This window comes from Vespula pensylvanica, chromosome 9, assembly GCF_014466175.1.
Source record: "Vespula pensylvanica isolate Volc-1 chromosome 9, ASM1446617v1, whole genome shotgun sequence".
NCBI lineage: Eukaryota > Metazoa > Arthropoda > Insecta > Hymenoptera > Vespidae > Vespula > Vespula pensylvanica.
The window spans coordinates 1,665,688-1,688,120 of record NC_057693.1 but is presented as its reverse complement, the minus strand read 5'-3'; the positions used below and the strand labels follow the sequence as shown (position 1 = coordinate 1,688,120).

General features: G+C 33.3%; 2 protein-coding genes and 1 long non-coding RNA gene across 5 annotated transcripts in view; 1 reads left to right on the top strand and 2 right to left on the bottom strand.

Moving 5' to 3' along the window:
* The window catches only part of LOC122631894 (RING-box protein 2), a 30,327-nt gene that overhangs the window by 7,344 nt on the left and 550 nt on the right, over positions 1 to 22,433 (bottom strand). The gene's annotated exons all lie outside the window — the stretch shown is intronic.
* LOC122631891 (facilitated trehalose transporter Tret1-like) lies at positions 2,544 to 21,976 on the top strand. Of its 3 annotated transcripts, XM_043818095.1 has the most exons (8): positions 2,544 to 3,446; positions 3,477 to 3,670; positions 11,946 to 12,428; positions 16,501 to 16,629; positions 18,236 to 18,359; positions 19,341 to 19,514; positions 19,592 to 19,968; positions 20,072 to 21,976. In XM_043818095.1, the coding sequence occupies exons 2-8, from the start codon at positions 3,596 to 3,598 to the stop codon at positions 20,651 to 20,653; spliced, it is 1,944 nt and encodes a 647-aa protein (XP_043674030.1). In that variant the 5' UTR covers positions 2,544 to 3,446; positions 3,477 to 3,595; the 3' UTR covers positions 20,654 to 21,976. The 3 variants fall into 3 exon arrangements, with proteins under 3 accessions (XP_043674030.1, XP_043674029.1, XP_043674031.1); XM_043818094.1 differs by lacking the exons at positions 2,544 to 3,446; positions 3,477 to 3,670 and adding an exon at positions 6,944 to 7,048; XM_043818096.1 differs by lacking the exons at positions 2,544 to 3,446; positions 3,477 to 3,670; positions 11,946 to 12,428 and adding an exon at positions 15,879 to 16,107.
* On the bottom strand, positions 11,237 to 18,241 carry LOC122631896. Its single transcript, XR_006327778.1, has 2 exons — positions 17,576 to 18,241; positions 11,237 to 11,409 (listed from the first exon to the last, which is right to left on the bottom strand). It is a non-coding gene; the product is annotated as an uncharacterized LOC122631896 (long non-coding RNA).

Below are 22,433 nucleotides of genomic sequence, written 5' to 3'. Positions count from 1 at the left end.
ATTGAAATTATAGAATTTATATTGAAAATTAATAAATTACATAATGATAATGGCGAATTTATATTAATAAGAAGAAAAAGTTAATTATATGCTAAAGATGTATTTAATGACAAATTAATGTTAAAATGAAAAAAAAAAGATTGTGTTTAAAAATAGATACAAAATTTGTTATACCTGAAATCATAATTGTTTTAGATTCTTTAATTTCTTTCTATTCGTATATATGTTTCATTGTTAAAAAGAATAGAATTTGCACAAAATAAAATAGAATATTTACTTTTTAATGGAATATCTAAAACCATTAATGTTTCAGATCTTAAAATTTTATTCAATCGTATGTATCATTAAAAGAAATATAAAGTTAGTTCATGTTTTAAAGAAAGACATAGTTACGAATTTGTTTGGGGAAAAAAAAAAAAAAAAAAAAGAAAAAATTAAATAGATATATTTACAATATTTATATATATATATATATATATATATATATATATATATATATATATAAATATATACAGATACAAACACAGGTGTAAAAAGTTATATTAAATTTTCTGCGTCACAGTTAAGTTTATCGAAGTATATCTCTGGTTAAAAAAAATTTAGCGAAAACTTTTGCGTCACGACTAAAATATTCTCTCACGAAACCATCTTCAAGTCGAACATATGTATTTTATTTTTGATCTGTCTATATATTGTTAGAACAACCGCGAACGATGTATATCCTTCAAAATAAATTTCGTAAGCGAGACTTTCTTTGCCTCGTGATGTTTGTGCATATATATGTATACATTCGTTACTCAAGATTTTCATCATAAAAACGAATAAACATACACGTATCAATACCTATACATTTTTTAATCGATTAGCAATCGTTAATTAAAATAAAAACAGTTCTTTCAATGTCACTCGTTATTATTGAATCCATCGAAAATCTCGATGAAACTTACGAAGAAATCCACCCTATTACTAGTCTCTTTCTGTTCATGATGCAAGCTCGGCAAGTTCCAAGCGCCCTTTGACGGGGATTGCCGGCGGTCCAACACATGCACACGCATGCATGCAACGTGTGTGTGCGCAGGAAGGTGTAAGTACCTACTAACGTCCGAACTAACTTGGGGAGGGCAAGTTTGTGGAGAAGAAAGATACGGAAGAAAGAAGAAGCGGTAATAAGACTTCCAGGAGAGAGAGATGCCAAGGCGTACGTGCGGATAGGCGTGTGTGCAGAAAGCGAGCGAGCAAGAAAGAGAGAGAGGAAGAAAGAGAGAGAGAGAGAGAGAGAGAGAGAGAGAGAGAGAGAGAGCAAGAGAAAGAAAGAGAGAGAAAGATGGAGAAAGGGAAAGACAAGTCTGGCGACTGTATACGGACGAGTACGTTGCCGAACGAGGTCGAACGACTCGAACCTTCTACGGGAGATCTGAGAAGTTGTTACTATCGTCACCGTTCGAATGTACTTGGTTTCTCATAATCGATATGTTTTCGAGGTATTATACTCGGCTTATCATCGATTTATCACTAAAATAATTGTCTCTTTTATCGTTTGGATAATCATGATCCGAAGGAGAGATCACGATTTTGCTATCTTTCTTTCCTTCTCATCTTTGAATAGGACGTAATGAACGGAATAATGTTTTTTTATTTCTTTTCTTTTTCCTGTTCTCTTTCTTTTTTCTTTATTTTTTTTTTTATTTTTACTTTTAAGGTCGATAGCAAACTTTGAATTATAGTCACTCTATTATTTTTTTTCTTTTCTTTTTTTTTTCTTTTTTTTTTTTTGAGAAATATCATCGAATTTTCTACAGAAGAGAGAAAAGAAATCTTACTTCGTGTTAAAAATTTCTAATGGTTTAATTATATCTCTATAGATAAATAGATATCATTGCATCATGATTAGATAAACAAATAGTAATACGTGATCATATCTTTTTTTTTTCTTTCTTCCTTTTCGGTTAAAGACCATATTTCGTGACAGGTTCGTCTACGTAAACTAGAGAACAGTCGAATATATCAAAAGTCAAATAGAATGAGAGAAGGAACTCGGAGAGGAAACGAGAAGAATATGAAGGAGCAAGAGGACGCGCTTGTCTCGTGCGCATGCCCATAAGATCGCTTCGACAAAATAATGAATATGTACGAGACCTGATGTGCGTAACAACGAATGACCATATCGACAATATTGATTTTAAGGAAAGATGAAGAGAAAGATGAAATCACTGTGCGAGTTTCGACCATTGACGCAAATTCTTCGCAGACATGTCTTGTATCTTTGACGAATTACTTCGTAGAATGATTTGATTAGATCAAATGTTACTTGTACATGACATATAGGTCTGTGTGTGTATACACACATCCATAAAATCGACATAACACGGTTTCCAATCCGCGGGTAATTCACGCGACTCACCGACGTCGGGTCGCCGTGGCTCGCTTCTATCCCCACCATTTGGTCAGGAACGCGCCCCGAGAAAAGAAGTGGGCGGTGCTTGCGTCTGCAACGTCGTCTATATAAAAGAGACAAACCCCCCGATCTGATTAGCAAACCTTCCAAAAACATACGAGTAATAACACGTGCATCGTATCCTTTCACCGGTGTGACCACCGCGATAAATATATACAACAGATTATTATTGGTATTCGATCATCGAGACGTACTTTGAATTTTACGCCGAGATAAATTCTTCATTGAGTTTCATTGAAGAGAATTATCTTAAGGAGAAAGAAAGTAGAGGATAGAGTAGAAGGAATATTGACTTGTCATGAATTAAAGAAAAAATTCCAAGGAAATAGTAGTGAAAAGAAATATAGAGAAAATTAAGACAAGAATAGACATAGCTAAAGCAGCTGGTCGAGAGGTGTGCAGGCGGCAGTAAAATATAGAGGAAGCAATCGCCGTAAGGCGACTATAACGAACGGTGGTGGTGGCGGTGGTGGTGGTTGTGGTGGTGGTAAAGCGAGGTAGTTACCACGGTATAGGCGCCACGAGGCGTCATTTAGACTTTAGACGTTCCTGGTATCGCATCACGAGGGTTGAACAGTAACGTACCAAAAGACATCATTATACGTATCACCGTCGAGAAATTCCTGATTCAGCTGTGATTGAAGACAATTTGATTATAATCAAGAAGAAAGTGAGGTCGACAAAACGAGGGTAACAGCAATTATAGCAACCGGTAGCCAGCGAATGATAATTTTTTGTTGTCATAACAAAGCCACGTGTATTGAGTACGCGCACGCTCTGTCGTAGCAAAGTTGAAAGACAGAAAGCAGACAGATGCAGTTACATCCTGGACCGATAGGGGCATTCTGGTAGTTACTGCGCACGTACCACCCCCTTTTACATATTTGTCTACTACGTATAGTAGCTATCACTGACGGATAGAAGGAGAACTTCGACATTACCTCTGTTTCATTGAGAAATCACACGATAACTACGATCTAAAGAGGAAGAGGAAGAGAGAGAGAGAGAGAGAGAGAGAGAGAGAGAGAAGACAACGACGAATACTACTACAACAACTGTAATTGATTAAAGACTACAACGACGGTGCAAAGGTGACGGATAGCCGTTTGAAAAAGAGAACCGGCGTTACAACGCAAAACGATGCCGTCTAACACGCAGAGAAGACAAATCATGCAACCATGGCCTCTGTGCCTAGTGCCCTTCACAAAAACGAAGGTAAGCGAAGCTTACTCTTACCCTACATACGATGTCCTTTCTCGTTTTTCTTCTTTTTTTTTTTTTTAATTGTTTTTTTATTCTTTGATTTCTTTTGGTTTCTCTCCATAATGCTTCATTTCTTGCTCGTCGATCGAACATTTTTTTCTTCCTTTTATCATCGAATTTATTTATAAAAATTAATTTTATTTTCCATGCGGTCAATATACGTTTTTCTCATATATACACCCGGCTTCTCTCGTTTTGTTTTTACTCGGTCTCCCTTTATCCTTGATCGGTTCACGGCTGCCGCTAGCGTTCCATCTTCGTTCCTCTTTCTCCCTCTCTAAGCTTCTGGAAAGTTCCACGATATGCGGCCACTGACACAACGACGACGATCGTGTTCTCAACGTCGAGCCCGCAACATACGTTTTATTTTTTACCTTCCTTACTGATATGCATGCAACACATTGTCTTTTTCGTTTCTTTAAGTTTTCTTTCCTTTTCTTTTCGAATTGCAGCATAAACATTATGTTCTTTTTATTTTACTCCTTCCTCGGATAGATACATTGATGGTAGTTTTGCCTTTCCGTAACGACAATATATTTATTAACGCGATTTGAACGAATTTTGACAAAAACATAGAAATTATCCTCGTCAACGCGTCGTTGAAACATCGATAAGACGGATGATTACCAACGCAAACGCATGTCAGACAGAGAAAAAGAGTGGCTCGGTGTATTTTCTCTCTCCCTCGCTCTGCTTCTCTTCGTTTTCTTTCGTGTGACTGTCTTATCGTAGATTATATTTTTATGAGAACCGAGCCGAGCCGAGTCGAACCGAATTGTACCGAAGCAAACGTTTGTTAGTTATACAACGTGTGACGTACATTCGAACAACTAAAATCATTTTGCCTTTTATGACAATTTATATTCTTTTTTCTTTTCTTTCTCTTTCTTACTCTTGAAATTCTTTACGATACGGCATGTTCGATAAAATGCGCGTACTTCTCTTCGACGTACTTCGTCTCTTTCCCCTTTGTTCCCGTTTCTCTTCAATAACTCGTCACGCTCATTTACGAGCTTATATACGTAACGTGTGCGCATGACAAATATCGATTCTTTTTGAAAGATGCGATGCAATGCGCATGCGCGCGCGAAGCAACCTTTGCTTTCAAAATGAAAAGCCCGCTATTAGCTCGCGCCGAGAAGATATCCGCTCTACCTTTTCCCTCCTCTTTTTTCGCAACGACCTCTAGCGTCATTTTCGAAACTATGAGCGAGTTCGACCGCGCGAAAATTTGACATGTGCATTTTTGCATTTTCTTTTTCTTCTTCACTTATTCATTTTGTTCATTTTGTTATTTTTCTAGTTACGTTAACTTAACAAAATTCGTCGTTTTACGTACTTTTTCCGAGATCGTAATAATCTTTCTTTGATTAGCAGGTATTTAGCAGGTGTATGGGAAAGAGAAGACGATATTGTATCTGAAAATTTCGTACATATGTACCTTTTTGATGTACGAACGAAGAAGTTCGTTCGAGGAGAAGTATCACTTTTCGTACTTCGCTGAGTCTTTTGATCTTTTTCTCTCGTTTCCTATTGCTGTTAATAATCGTACGTCTTGTTTGTATTTTTAGTATTGTTCGATTATTGAAAAAAAGAAAAAAGAAAATCATTTTTGGTAATACGTTAATTATCCGAACGCTTGTAATCTCGACTTGTAGAAGATGTAAGAAATATGATCTTAATATGTTCATCATACAAAGAAAGATTAATTCCTACGGATAAATTTGGCAAATGCTTTGAGCATAATTATATTAACAATTAAACTTCGAAGTTTGGATGATCTTACAGGAGACTGTCTGCGGTAGACTCGTCGTTCACAACTCCTATCGCAAGTTTCATTTTTCAAAAAAAAAATAAAAAAAAAAAAAAAAATAAAAATAAAAAATAAAAAAATAAAAAGGAGACAAAACATACATGTAACACTTAAGAAAAATTTAATAAACATTATTGTGTGTGACTGTTATCATTAGCTTTATCGATATCTCTTCGGACCTATTTCCACAATTTTATATCTACTATTTTTTTTCTTTTTCTATAACGACGGTAGGTAGCAGAAAGGGAACATTCATCGCAGGCGAGAATGAAATTCATAAACTTAAAAACACCGACCATTACCTGTCACATTTATACTTTCATTAATTATAAATCTCTTTTATTTAACAATTCGTGGTGTGCTTTCTTTTATCCGTTCGCAGCGATCGTTTCTTTAACTTCGTTTGCTTATATTTTTGTTTTGTACCGCATACCAATTAACGATTAGATCACCTTAAAAATCATACAAGTTCGAAAAATCAGAGCATCTTTGCCTGTGAACTTTTAAAATAATACACAAAATTCTTTATTTCATCGTTATTTGTACAATTTCTTTTTTATCTCGTAGATTACGAAATTCATTATCACATTTTTCTATAAATACACAGATTCGCTCTTCTAGACGTTGATTACTATCATAGATCATCGTAATGTCGTTACGCCTGGAGTTAGTTGTACGCATTTGCTCGTTTGTATGACGGGTTGCCTAACATCGAGATTGACATAAGTCACTTTTTGAAGTCACGTTTCAGTGAGAATCCAGAAAACTTATTGGCAGATCCGCACAATACCAGTTTCATCCGTTCCTTTTCTATTTTCAATGAAAAATAAAAAAAAAAAAAAAGACAAAAATAGAAAAGAAAAACAGAAGAAGAGGGGAAAGAATACAAAGAAAAAGCGATACAATAGGCGATACGAAGCTATCTGATCTTTTAACGCGTTTGTTTCCCCGAGGAAGAACTTATCGTTGAATACATATGTATACGACTTGTTAAGCTTCAACACAATAAATCAAAGCCCGATGCATTGGTAGACAGATACAAATAATGATCGTCCGTGCCGCAACTTAAATTGCTATACAAACAGGTCTTAAGTCCTTTCGTTCAGCTCCCGATTAGTTAGCTTCCAAAGAATCATAAATGGCTGCAATTTTCAATATTCCAAATACATAGAGTAAAACGTGAGACTAGTTCGCACATCTTCTACGCGTCTGAATCGTGAAGTTCAAACGGCATCTTTCAGTCAGATCGTGACAACCGTTAGACACAGCTATTTTCGAATATCAGAAAATCAGTTCTAGCATTTGAATAACGAATCGACTATATAATTATACTATACACTCATTCGTGTATATATATATATATATATATATATATATATACATATCAAGCTATTTTTTAAAGTAATTTAAAAAAATTATACTCCAAGATGAGTTCAGTGCAACCAACTCATGACTACGTTGACTGTCATGGACGCAGCGCTAAAATGCTTCAAGGGCCACAAGCATCTACGCCGCTGGTACGTCATCAATTGTTGCTCTAATGTCTATATCAAGTTACCTCGCTTCTTCAACGCATACAAATTCGCCCAAGTAGTTCATTGCCCTGTTGCGATAGTAAAAGAAAAAAAAAAAAGAAAAAAAGAAAAAAAAAAGAAATAGAAGACAAAAAATGTTTTATATTTCGCATCGATATCATTGACGATAAGAAATATAAAAATCTATTATTGGAAGGATTCAAGAGAGAAGATATTTATAACAAAATATTATATTATGAGGGATTAGGATGTCTCGGACGGAAAAGTTTTTTCTCTTTCTTTCTCTCTCTTTTTCTCTGACGAAAAAATAAATAAATAAATAAGAGAACGTTTTGCCGCGGTACATTGTCGCGTACCATACATTATTAGAGTCATAGCTTTCGATGCACGGCGTGCACTTTGTCTTTTCGTACTTATATTTACCCTGCTTTCTTGTTTCATTCATTCGTACAATCGTTTGTTGGTTCTTCTTCTTCTTCTTCTTCTTCTTCTTTTTCGAATGATTTACTTCGATGGAATGCCGTTGAGAAAAGCACAACTATACTATCGTCGTCATCCTCCTGCCTACGAAACACGCGAGATTTCATTTAGACAATTTTTGTTAGCTACAAATTCTCAACAGATTATGTTTTTGCAAGAGAAATCTGAATCACGAGTAATCTGAATTCTAAACTAAATTCTATGTTAAAAAGATTTAACGAAAACATAGTGAATTAGATATTCTTCGAGTGAATTAACTGTAATTCACGAAATGCAATTCACAAATGAATTTATAATTCATCGTTGTTACTAGATGTATCATGTTTCTGGATGCCAATAGTTTTAAAGATGTTTTAACCATTTTCATTAGTGCGGTACAAATTAATTCATATTTGATAATCAATCAGGCACACATTTTTTAACAACACTTGTATGTACATATATATTATATCGCGTAATATATATACGACGCATTATTAATACGTAGTGTATTATAATCAGATATTTCTGATCGATTATTTGTACAAATTTATTTGATATTTCCAATTTTTTTTTTTTTTATAGAGATATGAGTTAATATAAATTAATTAGTTCGAATACGCAATTTTTTAAATATAAATCATTTTTGAGAAATGTCACTTTTCTTGTCAACAATCTCTTACTAAGTATACATTGAAATAGATTGAATGATATATGCTAGTAGATAAATGTCAACTTTTGAAAATTACATTTTCATTACAAAATAAAGATATCAGAGAGAGAGAGAGAGAGAGAGAGAGAGAGAGAGAGAGAGAGAGAGAGAGAGAGAGAGAGAGAGAGAGAGAGAAAGAGAAAAAAGACAATTGGAAGGATCTTATTCGTATAGAACATCATCATGCTTCGTAGCACGTGGTAGTGCTTCGTTACGCGTGCCAAGAACATGGAGCAGAAGTGAAATCGTTACAAGATCGTTTCATGGGCGTATGGCCCGTCTTTTCATCTCTATTATGAACACTCGACGAAGATAAATCATAAATCTAATGACAAAGATAGGAAAACAACGAGTCTCGCTCGTTTTCTTCGCGTGAAACAATCCGTATAGAATGAATCGTTGTAGTGGGAGTAGGATAGCCAACAACACCAGTTATCTGATTTACGACGATACTTTTCTATGACGTGCTTGATCATGCCGTTCTCTCGTACTTATTCGATTTCACAGAATATCGGACGAGGATAGATCGCATTAGCGACGCTCGTTTTTCGCGATAAACAGACAATAATGAATCTCTCGTTTCCGCTATAATATATTAATACACACACAAACACACACACGCACGCACATATATATATATATATATATATATATATATATATATATATATATGGTAATTCACGTGATGCATCTTGATCGCATTTGTTTATAAAGACGATCCTTTATCCCCTAATTATTTCAACATGTTCATGTTACCGAAAATCTTTATGTATATGCATGTTTATATAAACTATGCAAATATATATGTATATAAGTATGTATATATAATAACGGTATCAATGTGAAAGTCGATGTATTACATATTTACAGATTTTACAACCGATTTGCAAGTTTCTACCGTCAGCCTAGATAAGCGGATAGCTTGTCTCTCGAACTTGCCTATCAAGTTCGATATTTATTTAGAAAGTCCTCCGTGAAATATAATATATATATATATATATATATATATATATATATATATATTTGTGTGTGTATTTTCATATAATACACATTGAGCTGACGTAACGTTTTTCCACATTTACAGTTGCAAGAAACGCGAGAGTTTCAAATCTCGATAGACGGTATATCGATTATCGACTGATTTGCATAAACACGAATATTGTTCGACCGAATGAAAACTTCTATGTATCGCATTGTATACGCAGTTAACACAAATTTTTGATTTATCGCGTATAATTCGATTAACGTACGGTCCACATAGTGAACTTCGCTGATACCACCATTGACATAGCATTGACGCTACTACTAAAAGAGCAGTCAAGGTGGCGGCTTAAGTTCGACAACAGATGATCAAATACGAGAGATCGCTTCCTACGCATACACGATAACAAAAAAATATGAATAAACAAGAATCAAAGTATTTTTAGAAGATATTATCGAACGATTAAATTTTTACGAATTTTAAAAAGCAAACAAAAATTTATTTCGAATCACTACGTGTCACATGTTTACAAAGACGATTTCAATATTTAAATTCACATTAGCTAACTATTCCATAGATATGATCTACTAAGAATGATTTAGTCCGTACTAGTTAAACAAATGTTTAACTATTCGTTAGATGATTAAATAATTGAATATTTTTTTTTTTTTTTATTGAAACGTCGTTAATCATTGAACAAATATTTCGTAGACTCATTATTAATCATTGAATTATTTTATTCTACGTACTATTACAAAACTATTTTAGAATTTCTAAAATTATCTTCACTTTACTTATTGTTTTAATTTACTTGTAATACATAGCGTAAATGCTATATCAATAATGGTATCAGAAAATAAGAAGGAAAAAAAAAAAATTATTAATTTCGCGACGATAAGAACTTCAATAGTCAATTATTAATCGAAAATCGAAATTAATTTTCCATATTTACGAAATAACTACGTTTATGTAAGATCTTTTTCTTATTTCTATTCGCATAGTATAAAAAGTTCGATCAGAAAAGTCTACAATATCGCATACGAAAAAAAAATGGTATCTTCTTTTCGTAATACAGATTCGTTGTTATATATTCTATATTATAATCGATCGAATAAATGGACCGATACAAGCAATCATATTGGTGTTCATATCTCATTATTTTCGAGAAATCTATCAAGAAGTAAACACAATCGTGGCAATGAGCTATCCACGTGATTGCTTCGCTCCTCTCTGCGTGATGGACAGCGTCCAGAATTTTCATAAGAGATTCGTAGCGCAGTGTACATAGCCCTAGTACACGCATAAGAGACAGAAAAGTCTAACGAAAACAATTCGCAAAAGTAAAAGATACAAAGTTTAGTCACAAAGTTCATTAAAGGTTATCGATAGCCGGGCTAAAAGTCATCTAATCTTACAGTAAGCATTGCGGCTCGATTCTTTGCTCATTACTTTTCGTCATTGCCTTCATTGATAATGGACATGAACTTATTTCTCCCACTTTGTTTTTCTTTCCTTCTTCCTCTTCTTCTCTGGCTCTCTTTCCCTCCTTACAATGGAATTCTTGATAAACGTCTACCATATAAATACTGGAACATTGGCGTTTCATCCCCTCAACAAAGTGACCACTGTGTTACAACCGAACGAACATCCAAATTCGATCCTCTTTTCTCTATCTTTTTTCTTTCTTTCCTTTCGCGTTTGCACTTGAACGTTCGGACAAGAAGTTTATCCGTTGGTCTATCCAAGTTCCTCGTGTAATAGAAACGAATACGAGGAGACAGATCAAAAGTTGAATCATTCAAGAAGAAAACTTTTTGTCAATAAGTGTTTTAAAGCATCCACTTTGGTCTTCCTTCTCGAGGAAGGAACACTTAGGGAAACGTTATAAAGGTACTTTAATTCGTTCTTATTATTACGTTATCGTCGTATTAATTTTCCTTTCTTTTTTTTTTTATTTTTTCATCCAATACAATAAGAATAAATTTGAATATCTTTGCGATCGCGAGATTTGTTCTTCTTTGCTTGACCCGTACTTCCTAAGATCTTTTTTCCATTCTCTTCCATTATACAATTTTACATAAATCTGTTTACGTCATATACCGATGGTGTGAGTTTATCGCAAAATGAAGCAAAGTTCAAGTCCAGTAGTGTCCAGTTCGGTCCATTTCTTCTGGTTCTTTCCAGTTTCAACTACAGCAATATAAAAATTATAACATTTTCGATGCGTATTAGATCAATAAAATTAGCTTGAATAACTAATATTCATCCCAAGGACATACGATAAAAATATTTTAACTGTGATTTCATCAAAATGAAAGAACAATGATGAGATGCATCGATTATCGATTACAAAATGACACGAAGATTGACGATTGTAAAATTTCTAAATCGTTATGGTGTAGAAAAAAGAATTACATTTACCCTTACATTTTTATCGTTAGAAAAACAATATAGAAAAATTGTTAAAAATCATACAATTATATATGAACAATTATTACGTTCCTTATAGTCACAAATAATAATTTTTCAACTATCATGATACGTGGCACGAATTTATTAATTTTCTGCTTAAATTTGATTCAATATAAACCTAGATTGTCATTGAAAATCTTTAAATCTTCCATTGTATGAGAAACATGCTGCTGTTGTTATCACGATTCCCATATACAAAATCATATCATTTATAAAATCATTTATTTCAAAACTGATAATATTTTTTCTTTCAGGAGCGCAACGTTTTGCCGAATTATTATACGAGGGTGCCGTCGATCGCAAGATCTTCGACAACGAGTTCGGGTATAACATTGGATTGTGCCTCGAACGCGACTCTCGCAACAAACGCAAGCCCTTTCAACAGTCAAACAGCCCTTCTCGTCGAGAAGAAACGATCACCAAACGATAGCAATAGCTTGTCACCAAATCATTACTATGTCGAGAATCTAAAAAACAATCAGCTTTTCAACAGTCAGCCATTGCAAAAACCTCTTGCTGCACCAAGAATCTATGATCCTTTAGACAAAGGTCTCGACGCCGATTACAAACAACTCGATCCGTTGTTGGCCAAGGATCCCCACGAGCCTACGGTAAAGGGACTGATGAGTACTACTCAGGAAGAGAAAGATAAAGATGCCACGCAGGAAGTGGAACGTCTACCACCGTCACAATTTCAAAAGGATCAAGAATTGTCACCGAAACGTTTCATCAAACAGGTAAGCGTTTGTTATTATTATTAATTATATATATATATATATAATTAATAATTATATATATATATAACCTGTTAATCGGAAATATATAATATTGGCAAAAAGCTTTGGATAAATTAATGGAAAAGTAAAGAGGTATAAATTTCTAACGGTAGTCTTATCTATTTTTTTTTTAATCGGAATGAAAAAGAAATGATTTATTTATTCTTTTATCGCGAGAGAAGTTGAATATTTATGACGAGTGGTACCATTATCCCAGCCAATGTGTTAATGTTCCACTTTATCGTTGATTTCTCCTTCAGAAGATAACAAACTTTTGGATACATCTCATTTGAAAAAATAAAAGAAAATTACGAAGGAGATGAATCGAGTTCAACATATCCTTGGAAACAAAATAATCGATATCTGTATTTATTTGATATCTTTTGTAATTCTTTCCGAGATAAAAGTACAGAGAATCTGTTCGTTGAAACATGATTGTATGAGAACACTATCGATAGAAGAATTAAAAATGAAAGTGATTGTAATATATTACAATACGTATCTACATGTATAAGTTTCTAATGGAGATATTAATGGAACAAAAGAGAGATATAAAAGAAACAAGTGTTTATCGCACAATATCATGAGTGGAATCATTTTTTTCAATCTCGCATGAAAGTTCTTTTGAAGATGAAATAAGAATAGAGCGAATAAGAAAGAAATAGTAAGGATCGGACTACTAAGTTTCATAATAGGATTTTATTTAATCAAGATAAATCTTTCTCGTTACTAGAAGCCTTCGCATGAGTATCTTTTTACGAAACCCACACGCCGCAAGCTACAGAAAGAGGCCACAATGCAAACTAGTTACTACGAATGTTCGTTGTGCAAAAGTAATTAATTCGTTAATTAATTAATACGAAAGATTTCTCACTTTTTACTTTACGAGCAAAATCCAAAATTAATTTCTTTGAACGATATAACTGTTTATATACGAGAACATATGTGTCTGCAAATTAAAATATTGATAACGATTAACTGATTAATGTATATTAATCTTCTTGCTCCGGCGCGCTTGTGAAATAATGTGTCGTATTTGACGTTGACGCTGACGTATGGAGCGCATACGAATTACGATGTTCGATATGCTATTCGTATTTGAGCCTCAATTTTGCGACGGCATATATACATGCTCTATATATTTGAGTGTCTACTCTTCGAGGATGTATGCTACTCGATATAAAAAGTTTAAAGATTATAAAATAGATGATTGATAATTAAGAATACTTCAACTTTTTAAATAATTTTTTTTTTCATTATGTAGCAGAAGAAACATAAAAAAAGTTCCTGATTTCAAAAAAAAAATAAATAAATAAATAAAAAGAAGAAACTCTTACCAAAAAATAGTTACTGAAATGATGGCTAACTAAAAGATTGATATCGATGAAACCCGAAGAGAAAAATCAAATACCTTTAAGTAGTACGAGCGTTTATGTGCTCCGCCGATGATACATACCATGCAGAAGAGAAGCAGGGATTTTTACGTGTAATCTACTTTTAATGGCCGATAAATCTCAATCGATCGGAATAAGAAAAAAAAAAAAAAAATATAGAAGCTTTTGAAAACGAAGAAATGTGAAACATTCCAAAGGCATTGAACTATACCAAGAACGTAGTTTCCATGGTTTTCGCGGCATGTTTATTGTCTTTGAAATTATATCCCATTAATCCTTTAGCGATCTCGTACTATTCACGTCAAAGTCTCAAGGATGGCCGCAATCCTTGATCCATTTTTTGACTCACTTACTAGGTTCTCGCGATAGACCGACACGAGGTTGTTGCAAACGACAGGTCAAAGATACCGCTTAAATAAACAATTGAAAAAAAAAATGGATAAATACAAAAAAATTAAAAATCTTAATCGATAAGAAAAAAAAATGTGACGTGAAAACAGATGAAAGTAATTTCTTTTCTTTCGTACGAACTCTCTTCTCTTCTATCGTAATTGTCTAACATTCGATCTCGATATCTCTTAGATAATACATAAGAAAAGGAAAATGTATTAATAGAAAAAAAAAAAAAAAAAAAAAAAAAAAAAGAAACGGGTGCACTTAAGAAAGAAAGATGAGTCTTTAAAAAAAAGGGTGCACTTGTCTTCACACTCGCTATTCTAATCATCTAACTACAATTACTTCGTTGGGCCTTTGCACACGCGTCACGTCTATTCTTGCAATAACGAGATACTACAAAAGAGAGACAGCGCCTCCCGACAAACGACTTGTCGTTTACAATACCTTGTGTCTTACGCTGCTAACCTTGCTTGAGCAATACGATGATTCCCAAGGTGTTTTTTTTGCATTACTTTTTTCTTTTTTCTTTTTTTCGGAATTTGAACATACTATATCCTAATCATTACCATCCATTTCTTTTTCTTGAAAAATCGACAACGATTGTACGTGATATCGATTGAAAAGGAAAATGATAAAATAGAAAGAGAATGATACTGGATCTTAATTTTTTTTTTTTTGTTTTACAGTTCAACTTTCAGCGTAATATCGTTTTCGTTTTATACCATATCAAATCATAAAATTAACAAAAATAAAATGATAGATTTTATTATGTAACGGTGATTTCTTCAAGAGCTATTCCTAAAGAAAAATTCGAAATTATGTAAAAAGATTTAACGATTTTATATTGGAAGCGAAAGTTCGAAAATTCGAAAAAGAAAAAAAAAAAACAACAACGTATCCTTATTTTCGAAAGGATCTTTAAATTATTTCACGTAATAAACTAGTTCCCCACTCCTGTATACGCGAAAGTTTTTCTGTCGGTAACTTTCCTTTAAAAGAATTACTACTACTACTGTTATTACTATTACTATTAATAAACTTCGAAAGAGAAAGAAAACAGGTTTTTCGAAAAAGTAGTTTAAAAGCAAAAGAAATATATATGATTTCTATTTTTGGAATGACAGGAGAGTTATCTCCAAAATTGATAATTCTACGTTGAGGATGATACTGACAAATAAACGACGAAATCGTGAACGAGTTAGTTTTAACGGGCGTGCGTACAACTTGTCAGACTTCGCGAATGGAACGCGACAGACCTTGCAGTGACTTATTGTAAAAGAGAAGGGATGGGCTGCCCCCCCAAGAGAGCATATTGCCTCTATATAAACGAGGAGAACCACCCGGCAATCCACGAGTGTCAATAGCTTATATTATACCGTTGACACCGATAACTTCCGCTCGGATAGTAATTTTCTTGATTCTTTTGAATCGCCGACAAGCATATTCTCTCATTTCGAGTATCATCGGTTTTCGTTACTGTTTCGGAGTAGTGATCTTTTACCTTTTATCGTTTTGTTTTTTCTCTTCTTCTTCTTATTTATTATAATCCTTATTTTTATTTCGAATATTATTATTGTTATTGCTACTGTTGTTGTTTTTATTATTACTATTGTTACTATTATTATTATTGTTATTATTATTATTATTATTATTATTATTATTAATACGAATAAGAAGATACGAGAGTGTATTTAATACATCGACGTGTTCTACTTTCGATTGGATCAATTTAAAGACAGCGTGGAAGAAATCAAATACTTGTAACCATGAAAATTCTTATGCGAGCTGACACTCACGTGAATATAGAAGTGCCAGGAAACGCGCCAGAACCGAAGGCCATTTTTACTCAGGTACGAGAAAAGAAGAAGATGATGATAATGATGATAGTGGTGATGATAATGATGATGATGATGATGATGATGATGATGATGATGATGATGATGATCATGTTGAGAAAATAAACGTATCGTTTACAAGATCCTTCGATTATATTATCGATGGTATGCACGAGGAAGTTATAAATTCAAAACGACTTAATTTCCTGTGTGCTTGTCTTAATCGTTCCTAACAATTATAAGTATTTACGATAATACTTGCAATGAAAGGAAAATGATAGAAATGAAGGAAAAAGATAAAAAGAAGATGATAAAGCCGAGAAATACTTTAGTTTTAAATATGTGTCTGTGTGTGTATCTGTGAATAATTTTTTTTACATAAAATACTTTTTTTTTGTGTTTTTAAAGATATTGGCAGCTTTGACACTGTCATTGGGTTCTCTCGTTGTTGGATATTCAACTTCCTATACCTCACCAGCCCTTGTTTCTATGCAAAGCAATGAGACCGAGATGACCTTTGAAGTTACTAAACAAATGGTGAGTAATAATGTTCATCTATTATATATTAATATCATTATCAAGTATCTACGTAAATTAACGGTGAATGCATGCAGAAATGATCATAACTTACATATTTGATTATCGTTTTATGAGAGGAAACTTTGAAAACGGTAAAAATGAAATTACCAAGGATCCAGATAAAAAGAGAAAATCATACCATATGGGAAAATATTTCTAAACGTACGTGCTCCGATAAGTAACTTGTAATATCGAATATATATTTCGTTTAAATATGTACATTAAGACATCATCCTACTTTCATGAGCGTCATGCGTTCAAGGTTCCCAAATACGTATTCGAGCACGTATGTTTTCAAATGTTTCCCTGATTATAAAATTTTTTCTTTGATAATAATATTTCTTCAATCGGAAATTTTTATAAAATTATATTTTGTAAATTCTATCGTCGAATAATGATCACCGTAATCAATTTTTTGTTAATTGTTCCAAAAAGAATGAAAAAAAAAAAAAAAAAAAAAAAAGAAATAAAATAAAATAAAATAAAAAAGAAAATATAGAGTTCGATTTCGTTACTAAAAATTGATCGAGCCTAATAAATTCGGTTTGTTCATAAATTATCTCTTAATAAAATTGAAACTGTTTGCGAAACGTTTAACGTAACCAACACTTGTGTTTACTGATACGGAATTGATTTAAATCGATTTATACCTAAACGATCTGTACCAGACGAAACGTGTGCAGTCGGGAATTGTTCTAAATTCGAAATCGATGGTTAAGATTGCAAGTAATATGTATTACAGAATTGATAAACGAATCTCTCGTTCGTAAATTCGTAATCTTTTTCGAGATTATTAACGAGATGTCGCTTTATTACGCTTTGAGAACCTTATGGAGAACTCCAAAAGGTATAATACGCATAACCTTCGATATTAGAAAGGTCAATAGATGATTAAAAATTTAACCTTAAGTGCGTCATTGGTGCGTGGTCAGGGGCGCGATGGCCTGATTACAATTCGATTGGTCGAACGAATGTTGAACCTCGGTGATGTAGAACCTGATTGGTCAAATCGATGGACACGCCGACGTCGGCGATGACTATTTGCAATGAACAACAATACTATGAGTTAACTTTTATAGTCGTTTCGTGCACAATTATAAATTGTTTCTACGTGACCGCGATTATCAGTAAAAACAGATTACGACGTTTAACGGTTCTTACAAATTATTTTGTCTTTCTTCACGCTTCATAAACTACGTTTTTCGTACCCACTATCAAAAGCTTCGTCTTTCTTTTCGTTTCTTTATAACTATATCTGAGACTGTATCCGAAAGAGAAAAGAGAACCAAATTGAATAGCAATGACTTGAATAGTAATAAATAATCTCAAGGGTTTCCTTCCTTGACCCCTCTTCTTTCGGCTTCATTTAAATTCGAAGGACGATATAATGATTGATCCTATACTCTTCGTCATCTCACGTGCGTACGTGACTACTTTGACACGACAATATCTTACGTATGAAACAACGTGCATATATCCACATAATAATGTGAATGACATTTACGATCGGTACTTTACACGTAAATAATATTTGTAATTAATATTTTTAATCAATCTTCTTCAGGGTATGTGGATCGGATCAATAATGCCTCTGAGTGCGCTTTTCGGAGGTATAGCTGGAGGTCCGTTCATAGAATATTTCGGAAGAAGGAATACTATTCTTGGAACTGCAGTGCCATTTATCGTAGGTAAGCTCTTGGAAAATTCCAATTAGAAAACTCTTTTTCTATATCCTTCGTTTCTCTTTTTGTATTTCTTTTCTTCCTTTTCTTTCTTTTTATTTAACTTGATTTCTGCGCTCTGAACAAGATGTTTAAAAAAAACAAACATTCGTGACGTTCGTACGTCGTCAGAAGCTCCGTCAATGATTGAAACATTTGATGAATTACTCTGCGCACATGTCGTGAATAATTAAATCGTTTCAATCAATTTATGATTACCAAACAAAATCATTAATGAACTACATCTTAGAATTACTTGTTCGTCTTACTTGATTAAATATTTACATTGGAACTTAATTAGATATTATCGAATACGTAATATCTTTTATAAACCTTGATACTTTCTCGCGATATGTTGCCATGTCGCGATTTGTTACCATACTTTTCCTTCAAATTAAAATCGCAGAGAATTTATTCGAAGTTAAATAGTAAGTTGATGCGGAAAAGTTTGCTCGTTAGTCGATTCCTTGTCTCTTCTATTTTTCTTTTCCTTTTTCATGAAAATTACGATTAAGATTACGATTCACGTCCGGCTACTAAACCTTGGAAGCATAGATCAAATAGTTCGGTATATTTATGAGGTTCGTTCGAACGGGTTTTCGTTTATGTGTGTATATAGTTAACATTATCGCTCCCACGTGCAGACATATGCATAATAAATCTGAGTTATGCTCAGTGATATGGCACTTTAGTAAACCATACGGCATATCATATCGAACCTTAGCATTATATCCGTCCATCCGTTAAGCGAAAGATTTTTTGCTTTCTAACTGTTACCATACTGTATTACATTTTTATCCCTACTTAACTGTATCCATGCATAAGTACTATTTGTAAATGCAATACAACATCCATCGTGGCATTCGTCACGTAATAACACATTCGGTTTATTTCCACGCGAAATACATTATGTATAACAAGTATTCTATTTCTCGTTTCTCATTTTAGCTTGGGTTCTCATTGGTTTGGCTCAAAATATTCCTATGATTCTAATTGGACGATCCATTTGCGGTTTTTGCGTGGGCATAACTTCCCTATCACTACCAGTTTATCTGGGTGAAACGATACAACCTGAAGTTCGTGGTTCGTTAGGTTTGTTGCCTACGGCCTTCGGTAACACCGGTAAGTACTATTCCAAATGGCAATTAAGATAACATGGAATAGCAGTCATCTTCAAATTATTTTAATTTCTGTTGTAGGTATTCTAATGTGTTTCATAGCCGGTATGTATTTAAACTGGAGGTACCTTGCGTTGTTCGGTAGTACCTTACCGATACCATTCCTCGTATTGATGTTCGCAATCCCTGAAACTCCAAGATGGTATATCTCAAAGGGTAAAACGAAAAGAGCACGCAAGTCTCTCCAATGGTTGCGCGGTAAGAACGTAGACATCACCGAGGAATTGACGACGATCGAAGAGTTGCATGTAGAAAGCGAAAGAGATATTCAAGATGGACTATCGGAGTTACTCAAACCGAATCATGTCAAACCTATTTTGATCTCGTTGGGTCTCATGTTCTTCCAACAGATGTCTGGTATCAACGCTGTCATCTTCTACACCGTTCAAATCTTCAAGGTTCGTATCTACCTGATCGTTTTCTCGTTTTCATTTGTCACTTCGTTTCTTCTAGAACCTTGAGATATTACGTATTTTCTTTTTTTTTTTTTTTTATACACAGGATGCCGGTAGCACAGTCGACGAAAACATCTCGACCATAATCGTTGGTATCGTAAACTTCTTATCGACTTTCATCGCTGCAGCGGTTATAGACAAGCTCGGTCGAAAAATGCTTCTATACATCAGTGGCGTTTCCATGGTTATCACACTTCTCAGCCTTGGCTCGTACTTCTACGTAAAGACAGGAGATACAGACGTATCTAACATAGGATGGATACCATTGATCAGCCTGATCGTTTACGTCATCGGTTTCTCCTTAGGATTTGGCCCTATTCCTTGGCTAATGATGGGTGAAATCTTACCAGCCAGAATCCGTGGTACGGCAGCTAGTATCGCAACGGCCTTCAACTGGACGTGTACCTTCGTAGTGACGAAAACTTATGAAGACTTCAAAGAATTGATCGGGGCATACGGAACCTTCTGGTTCTTCGGAATAATTTGCGCAATCGGTTTAATTTTCGTCAATGTATGTGTACCAGAAACGCGTGGCAGGTCACTCGAAGAAATCGAAAAGAGATTCGCAGGACCAGTCAGAAGAATGAGCGCTGTAGCTAACATGAAACCAACGCCAATGGCAGTCTAATTGTTTTTTAAGTTTCTTCTTCGTTTTATATTATTATTATTATTATTATTTCTTTTTTAATGATCAATCTAAAAAGAGTGAGCTATTGACAAACAACACGCGTAATAGCAATCCAAACTTAAGCATGAGGTAAACGATCTTTGAATGATTCTTCTTGAGATGAAGCGTGATTGCTCTCTCTCTTTCTCTCTTTTTTCTCTCTTTTTGTATGCGTCTCTTCGCATTCTTTTTCGTTCTTCTCATAATTCCTCTTAATTAATTGTTGTCAATTAGATATGAGTAATTGAAGGAGTTGGTACTAAGTACGTCCTCCGACGATGAGCATTTTTTATTAATCATTATAAGATTAATTCTTAATCGTAATTCCGAAGATTTTTTCTCGTTGCTCGCAAACACGCTCGTTAAAGAAATGAGCCATCCATTGTTTTTGAACAAGTCGTTTACTTAGAAATTTGAAATATGCGAAAAGTGGCGTGGAAGAAATCTGCTGTTGACTAGGTATATAGTATTTGTTTTTATTACTTGATAGTGTTGCAAGGTCTACCTCAAGCTAGTAATTGTACGATTTATTTAAAGATACTTAGTTAAATAGAAACTATATATGGATGCAGAAATGATTATCAAGTATTTGGTAGATGATATACTTGCAGAGGTATATTATGTATTCTACTCAAATGCACAAATTATAGTTTTAAATAAGTACTCATGGAAAGACGAATTGTCTCATTTTATGGCAATAAATTCTCAAATCAAATGATGTATCCTTACGGTGCTCCATTAATGTGAGTTACCAACTTTGTACATAGCTGTTAGCTTATATAAGCAAACATATGTATATAAGAATTAACATATAAAATAGAATTAAAGAAATAGTAAATATATCTTTAGTTTATAAAAAAAAAAGTTAATGAAATAGTAATTGGAATTAGTAATAATTAAACTACAAGAAATTATTAAAAAGCTGTTTGAAGTGAAGTATCGATCTTATAAAAATTAAAATTTTAGCATAATTGTTACGTTACTACGAATAACGCAAGTTTATATATAATTATGAGTTTTAATACATCCATCTTTATAAGATGACCGGGTGCTTAATTGTTTAATTGTTTTAATGTACATTTATGACAATGTGAGTCCTAATTAAAAAGAATCTCGTTCGAGCACAATATTATTATATCTAACGATCTTTTGCCATATGAACATTATGTAAAAGTCTTCATGTTGTATGAAAAAGTTATACTTGCTGCAGTAACAATTACGAAATAATTGCTAATTATTATTTGCCATAACAAGAAGTAAATAAAAATGATTTTGATAATTTAATACTCATATTAAGTTTATACAAAATATTGAAACAATTAATAGATAATGAAGTACATTTCTTTACATATCAAATCTTTTCTATGATTTTCCTTTCCTTATAAAATGTCTTTTTTGATCCTATAATATTCCCAAGTATTATTTCATATCATCAGGCAAAATTTATTAAAAAAAAACTTGCTATCGTAAACCTAAATTATAGCAAGTAAATATAGAAAATAATTTTATATAGACAGCTATATTAAATTTATAATTTTATTGTATTATTAATATTTTTCTTATAAGATAATAACTAATGGTTTATACAAGTAATATACATGTAATTTACCTAATATAATTCTAGTTTACTTCTAACAAAATGGTAAAAGTATGATCTTATATCATTTCATATAAAAGAGTTCAATATTTATCTAACCAGACAGATAAAATAATCTTATTTTATATATGCCATTAAATCTAT